We start from the raw sequence: 8,470 nt of genomic DNA, 5'->3' as shown, positions 1-8,470 counted from the left end.
TTTGCTATGAATGCCAGGCTTTGTTTTTCACTATGAGCAGACGAATACACAGGAAGTCGAAACTTTCCCGATTCTACCAGTGAAATTAAAATTCTCCTCGTTCTAGCTTGTGGTTTGGATAATGTTGATGTTAATGACCAAAAACATAATGTTGCTAATATAGTAATGACTATATATCGTGGCAGAAATTCCCCTTTAAGGAATGTGTGTGTTGCCTAGACGAACTCAGCACAACAGGTCGGTTGTTTGTATGCTGCCTGAACCCCTGTCTGTATCCCAAATGCCCCCCCCCCCCCCCCCCCTATATAGTGCACTCCTTTTGACCAGAGCCTCATGGACACTGGTCCAAAGTAGTGCACTATAAAGGGATTAGGGTGCCATTTGGGATACACAACACTGACATCAATTCATAAATCAATGGCCTCTAGCTCTTTACGTTCGACTTTCCTTCCTTCTCTTGACATTTCCCTGGTGATCAAGTGGCTAGGATTCGGCAAAATAGTCACTTGTACCCCGCAAATTCCTTTAATTCTCATCATTCCCTTGACACGGCCATTCATCCGCTCTTTAGGTTCGACGTTCCTTCCCAACACCCCTGAACCAAGGTAAAAATGATTTTTTGACCTATTTATAACTACTAAATAACTGTGTTTTGAGCAAAATATTATGATATATCTGTAACATTTCTCTACTTGTAGGTCATTGATCTTTACAATATTGATTATTTCCACTTTGTTCAACTAGTTTTGTAAAAAAGTTTAATCCACCTGTTTGGAAAAACAAATTTTTTGAAGTCATCAGAATACATAGTAAAACTTTATTTGAGTGTTCATTCTGTTTTTAAAGCAAGAACTTGACATTAAATGTAATAACAGTTTATGACGATTTGTCACTTTTGCTACTGTAGTGACCACATGTTACGGAAACATGCAGTTATGATGGTTGACATGTTCCTTATTACACACGAAGCACTGAAACCAATGCGAATATCCATGCAGTCTACAAAAAACCCTCTATAGATCTATCCAGGTCTCGAATAGATTGTTTGCCAACAATTGCTCAACAACGACAACAAATACCCAGAATAAAACCTCACACTCTCTGAGTCGGTGAGCTATAGACGATATTTTCCCTCTTTTTTGTTCAGCCTGGTTATCTTTCCTTTGGTCTTGGTGACTCCGTCCCCCTCCCTTTTACCCCCTGTGCTGGGTAGCGTGAGTTTACAATGGTGTTTTGGTTACGGTTACCTCGTGGCTTCTGTCCAACCGGAGGCGTTAGGAGATCACATCGCGCGCATGACCCACCCGGCAGCGCAGTTCCTATCCAGCGCGAGCCTGGTACGAGATATCTACCGTAGTCGGATAAACCGGAATCTTCCTTTATATAGACGGAGACAAAACAAAAAACAACCACATTCAACTAACGGCGGTAAAAAAAAAAAACCATCCAGAACTTCCTTTTTTCTTCTTCTCTCCTTCTGCTCGCGTCTTCTTGTTAGAATCTAAAGCCACTGAGCGGTTCACCATATAACCTACAGTGTGTCGGTGAGTATATTGGCTTATTTCTTTCATCCGCTAGACGAAGGGGGAAGGCTGGGGTCGATACGAATCATGATTTTTTTATCATCACTTGTAAGAGTTGAATGATGTGTCGTTTTGCGCTCGTTACTTTGTCACACGTACATTCAATTGTGTCATGCTGTTCCTAATTGGAGAGAAGATTGTTGCATTGAGGGACCTCATGATTGACGACACAGCTCTATTTTATCATTTAAATGTCCTTTATTATAAACTATATGCAGATCTACCATTCCAGTGTTTTACTTGCTATATTGTAATTACTTCGCCACCATGGCCTATTTATTGCCTTTACCTCCCTTATCTCACCTCATTTGCTCACATTGTATATAGACTTATTTTTCTACTGTATTATTGACTGTATGTTTGTTTTACTCCATGTGTAACTCTGTGTTGTTGTATGTTGTCGAACTGCTGTGCTTTATCTTGGCCAGGTCGCAATTGTAAATGAGAACTTGTTCTCAAATTGCCTACCTGGTTAAATAAAGGTGAAATAAAAAATAAATAAAATATCATACAAATTTTGTAACAGGGCTTAAGTTGAGGTTCTTGTAGGTTGTGGAGACCCCCCATGTAACTGCATGTCACACAAATCTCTAGTGTAATTTCCTGTGATTGTAGTCGAAGACTCCCAGTCACCAAGTGTCATCCTAAAGTGGTGGAACTCTACTCTACTCTACTCTACTCTACTCTACTCTACTCTACTCACTCACTCTACTATAACTCTACTATAACTCTACTCTACTCTACTCTACTCTACTATAACTCTACTCTACTCTACTCTACTATAACTCTACTCTACTCTACTCTACTATAACTCTACTCTACTCTACTCTACTATAACTCTACCTCTACTCTACTCTACTCTACTCTACTCTAACTCTACTCTACTCTACTCTAACTCTACTCTACTTAACTCTACTCTAACTCTACTCTACTCTACTATACCTCTACTCTACTCTACTCTAACTCTACTCTACTCTAACTCTACTCTACTCAAACTCTACACTACTCTACTCTACTCAAACTCTACTATACCTCTACTCTACTCTACTCTAACTCTACTCTACTCTACACTACTCTACTCTACTCAAACTCTACTATACCTCTACTCTACTCTACTCTACTATACCTCTACTCTACTCTACTCTAACTCTACTCTACTCTAACTCTACTCTACTCAAACTCTACACTACTCTACTCTACTCAAACTTTACTATACCTCTACTCTACTCTAACTCTACTCTACACTACTCTACTCTACTCAAACTCTACTCTACTCTACTCTACTCTAACTCTACTCTACTCAAACTCTACTATACCTCTACTCTACTCTACTCTAACTCTACTCTACACTACTCTACTCTAACTCTACTCTACACTACTCTACTCTACTCAAACTCTACTATACCTCTACTCTACTCTACTCTACTCTACTCTACTCTACTCTACTCTACTCTAACTCTACTCTACTCTACTCTAACTCTACTCTATCTCTACTCTACTCTAACTCTACTCTAACTCTACTCTAACTCTACTCTACTCTAACTCTACTCTACTCTAACTCTACTCTAACTCTACTCTAACTCTAACTCTACTCTACTCTACTCTAACTCTACTCTACTCTACTCTAACTCTACTCTAACTCTAACTCTACTCTACTCTACACTAACTCTACTCTACTCTACTCTACCTCTACTCTACTGTAACTCTACTCTAACTCTACACTACTCTACTCTACTCTACTCTACTCTACTCTAACTCTACTCTACTCTACTCTAACTCTACTCCAACTCTACTCTACTCCTCTCCACTCTAACTCTACTCTACTCTACTCTACTCCTCTACCTTTACTCTACTCTACCTTTACTCTACTCTAACTCTACTCTACCTCGACTCTAACTCTACTCTACTCTACCTCTACTCCAGCTCTACTCTACCTCTACTGTACTCTAACTCTACTGTACTCTACTCTAACTCTACTCTACTCTACCTTTACTCTACTCTAAGCCTACTCTACTCTAACTCTACTCTAACTCTACTCTACTCTACCTTTACTCTACTCTAAGTCTACTCTACTCTAACTCTACTCTAACTCTACTCTAACTCTACTGTACCTCTACTCTAACTCTACTCTAACTCTACTCCAGCTCTACTCTACCTCTACTGTACTCTACTCTAACTCTACTCTAACTCTACTCTAACTCTACTCTACTCTAACTCTACTGTACTCTACTCTAACTCTACTCTAACTCTACTCTAACTCTACTCCAACTCTACTCTTCTCTAACTCTACTCTAACTCTACTGTACTCTAACTCTACTCTACTCTACCTTTACTCTACTCTAAGTCTACTCTACTCTAACTCTACTCTAACTCTACTCTAAGTCTACTCTACTCCAACTCTACTCTACTCTAACTCTACTGTACTCTAACTCTACTCTACTCTACCTTTACTCTACTCTAAGTCTACTCTACTCTAACTCTACTCTAAGTCTACTCTACTCTACTCTATTCTAACACTACTCTAACTCTACTCTACTCTAACTCAACTCTACTCTAACTCTACTCCAACTCTACTCTACTCTGCTCTACTTTACTCTAACTGCTCTACTCTAATCTATCTCTACTCTAAATACTCTACTCTTCTCTAACTCTACTCTAACTCTACTCTAACTCTGCTCTACTTTACTCTAACTGCTCTACTCTAATCTATCTCTACTCTAACTACTCTACTCTACTCTACTCTATCTCTACTCTACTCTACTCTACTCTACTCTAACTCTACTCTACTCTAACTGCTCTACTCTACTCTAACTCTACTATAACTACTCTACTCTACTCTAACACTACTATAACTCTACTATAACTCTACTATAACTACTATAACTGTGCTATAACTCTACTATAACTACTATAACTCTACTATAACTCTACTATAACTCTACTCTACTCTACTATAACTACTATAACTCTACTACAACTACTATAACTCTACTATAACTCTACTATAACTCTACTCGAACTCTACTCTAACTACTCTACCTCTACTCTATTCTATTCTAACTGTACTCTAGCTCTACTCTAACTCTGCTCTACTCCACTCTCCTCTAACTCTACTCTAACTCTACTCCATTCTACTCTACTCTACTCTAACTCTACTCTAACTCTACTCTCCTTTACTCTACCCTGTCCCCGGCCGCCTCTCTCAGCTGCCCCATCATCAACATGCTTCAAAATCTAAATATCACTGTATAGCCTTAAACCAGAGGTTTAATCTAATTGAAGGAGTGTAATTGATTAGTTTCATTTCAGGCTGTTGCAACGCCATGACAGGCGAGAAGAAAGTCTCGGTAATTAATGGCAAACCAGAGGACGCCCTGGACTTCGAGTCAGCCAACGACAAGAAGCCGGTCAACGAGAGGGGCCACTGGAACAACAAGATTGAGTTTGTCCTGTCGGTGGCCGGAGAGATCATAGGGCTGGGAAACGTGTGGCGCTTCCCCTACCTGTGTTACAAGAATGGAGGAGGTAAGATATTCTACTGTATTATAGCAAATTTGACTGGGACTGGAACCTGGGTCCAAGCGACTATCAACCCAACATCTAAGCCATTACGTGACGGTCGCCTTACCTGTGTTATAAGAATGGAGGAGGTAAGACATTGATTCAACCATCTTGTAGATAATTCGGAGAGTGAGCGCTACACCTTAGCTGTTCATCCAAGAGATCATAGGGTTGTTATAACAATATAGGAGGCCAGATATTCCCCTACCTCTGTTATAACAATATAGGAGGTCAGATATTCCCCTACCTCTGTTATAACAATATAGGAGGTCAGATATTCCCCTACCTCTGTTATAACAATATAGGAGGCCAGATATTCCCCTACCTCTGTTATAACAATATAGGAGGTCAGATATTCCCCTACCTCTGTTATAACAATATAGGAGGTCAGATATTCCCTTACCTCTGATATAATAATAGAGGAGGTCAGATATTCCCCTACCTCTGTTATAACTATGGAGGAGGTCAGATATTCCCCTACCTCTGTTATAACAACAGAGGAGGTCAGATATTCCCCTACCTCTGTTATAACAATATAGGAGGCCAGATATTCCCCTACCTCTGATATAACAACAGAGGAGGTCAGATATTCCCCTACCTCTGATATAACAACAGATGAGGCCAGATATTCCCCTACCTCTGATATAACAACAGAGGAGGTCAGATATTCCCCTACCTCTGTTATAACAATATAGGAGGCCAGATATTCCCCTACCTCTGATATAACAACAGAGGAGGCCAGATATTCCCCTACCTCTGATATAACAACAGAGGAGGTCAGATATTCCCCTACCTCTGTTATAACAACAGAGGAGGCCAGATATTCCCCTACCTCTGTTATAACAATAGAGGAGGAGGTAAGATAATTAATTGTGTTGACACAACTTCCAATAGATTTATACCTAACTGTGTTATAACAATGACATGTGGTTAATATGTGAACACTTCTACTCCATCAGGTGTTGTGTTAAATTTACTGTAATATGTGAATCTAGTGGTTAATATGTGAACACCACTACTCCTACAGGTGTTGGGTTAAAGTTACTGTAATATGTGAATCTAGTGGTTAATATGTGAACACCACTACTCCTACAGGTGTTGGGTTAAAGTTACTGTAATATGTTAATCTGGTGGTTAATATGTGAACACCACTACTCCTACAGGTGTTGGGTTATAGTTACTGTAATATGTTAATCTGGTGGTTAATATGTGAACAAGCGTTTCGCTACACCGTCAATAGCATCTGCTAAACATGTGTATGTGACCAATAACATTTGATTTGATTTGAACACCACTAGTCCTTCTTTATTAAAGAAAGATACCCTCCCAATCTGTCTCTTTTGTGTTCCTAATGAAACGTACTGTAAAAACAGAATCTTCTAGTACTTTCAATATATAATCTTCATTCAAATGGATTTTTTCTTACTCCAAGGACTTGGCCTTTTCTATGTCCGGGAAACTGGGCCCCATAATGTGTTATTATTAAGAACCGTTGTTTTAACACTAGTCAACGTGTGTGTGTGTGTGTTTTCCAGGTGCGTTCTTCGTACCATATATAATCTTCTTTATATGTTGTGGTATCCCGGTCTTCTTCCTGGAGACAGCTCTGGGACAGTTCACCAGCGAAGGAGGCATCACATGTTGGAGGAAATGCTGCCCGCTCTTTGAAGGTAATAATGTCTTATTTTATTTTTCTTCTTATTTTCGATTATGTATTAATACATAATAAATATATAATGTAATTAATGTCGTTAAATAATTATATTTTGGTTATATTATTAAACACTAAAGTCAACTATTGGGTAAATATTCCCTTCATAATAATAATAACAACGAAATAAACAATCACCCTCTCGATTACAATCACAGTTAAGTACTAGCTAAGTACTTATCCTGTCCTGGTGATTGTGCTCACTGTATATGTTTATCTATCTTATGACCTTATGTCTTTAATAAAAGTAATGATTGATGTTATTTATCCAACATAGTGAGAAAGGAAGTCAAATATTGTTTTTATGTATATCCTATCCATCCCATGCCGGTTTATTCTCTCTGTGTTTTCTTCCAATGAATTTCCACACCTTTATGTTCTGTGTGTCTGTGTTTGTTTAAACCTTACCGAGAATTTTTCTCTCTCTGAACAGCTCATAGGAGTCTATCTCCTGTTTCTGTAGTGAGACAGTTTGATGTACAAGAACACCCCCTGGCCAGGACACTAGTCTATCACCTGTTTCTGTAGTGAGACAGCTTGATGTACCAGTACACCCCCTGGACAGGACACGAGTCTATCTCCTGTTTCTGTAGTGAGACAGTTTGATGTACCGGTACACCGCCTGGACAGGACACTAGTCTATTTTCTGTAGTGTTAGGCAGCTTGATATACAGTGCCTTCAGAAAGTGTTACAGCCTGAATTCAAAATAATGTTCCTCTCTCACCCATCTACACATAATATATAGTACAGGCTTCCTTCTTTTCACTCTGTCATTTCGGTCAGTATTGTGGAGTAACTACTATGTTGTTGATCCATCCTCAGTTTTCTCCTATCACAGCCATTAAACTCTGTAACTGTTTTAAAAGTCACCATTGGCCTCATGGTGAAACCCCTGAGTGGTTTCCTTCCTCTCCAGCAACTGAGTTAGGAAGGACGACTGTATCTTTGTAGGGACTGGGTGTATTGATACACCATCCAAAGCCTAATATATAACTTAACCATGCTCAAATGAATATTCAACTTCTGTTTTTCTACAAATAGGTGACCTTCTTTGCGAGGCATTGAAAAACCTCCCTGGTCTTTGTGGTTGAATCTGTGCTTGAAATTCACAACTCGATTGAGGGACTTTACAAATAATTGTATGTGTTGAGGTAGAGAGATGAGGTAGTCATTCAAAAATCATGTTAATCACTATTATTGAACACAGAATGAGTCCATGCAATTCATGATGTCATTAGTTAAGCACATTTTTACTCCTGAACTTATTTAGGCTTGCCATAACAAAGTGGTTGAATACTAATTGACTCAAGACATTTCAGCTTTTAAATTTTTTTTAAATTAATTTGGAAAAAATTCTACAAAAAAAATTCCACTTTGACATTACGGGGTATTGTGTGTAGATCAGTGACAGGAAATTCTCAATTTAACACATTTTAATTTCCGGATGTAACAAAACAAAATGTGTACGTGGGGGAAAAAAAGAGTGGAATCAATACTTTCTGTAGGCAAGATTATTTTCCATTTAAGAGGTATTAGAAGAAGACAGAAATTAATATTATCAATTGAACAAAATCTATTGCAGGATAAATCAATTTTAAGAGTTTTCATTGCTGG

At 38.7% G+C, this 8,470-nt stretch overlaps 1 protein-coding gene across 3 annotated transcripts in view; it reads left to right on the top strand.

Moving 5' to 3' along the window:
• The first annotated feature begins 412 nt into the window (after positions 1-412).
• Positions 413-8,470, top strand: part of slc6a11b (solute carrier family 6 member 11b) — a 68,610-nt gene continuing 60,552 nt past the window's right edge. The window contains exons 1-3 of one of the 3 annotated variants that reach the window (XM_082967725.1): positions 413-605; positions 4,893-5,108; positions 6,680-6,814. In XM_082967725.1, coding sequence (XP_082823851.1) covers positions 4,907-5,108; positions 6,680-6,814 — 337 coding nt within the window. In that variant the 5' untranslated portion in view covers positions 413-605; positions 4,893-4,906. Of the gene's footprint in view, positions 606-1,234; positions 1,545-4,892; positions 5,109-6,679; positions 6,815-8,470 lie in introns of those variants that run through there. The other 2 variants (XM_082967726.1, XM_082967724.1) reach the window with 2 other exon arrangements.

This window comes from Salmo salar, chromosome 22, assembly GCF_965601325.2.
Source record: "Salmo salar chromosome 22, fSalSal1, whole genome shotgun sequence".
Classification (NCBI taxonomy): domain Eukaryota; kingdom Metazoa; phylum Chordata; class Actinopteri; order Salmoniformes; family Salmonidae; genus Salmo; species Salmo salar.
Note: the sequence above shows the minus strand (reverse complement) of the source record. Positions and strands in the feature narration are given on the sequence as shown.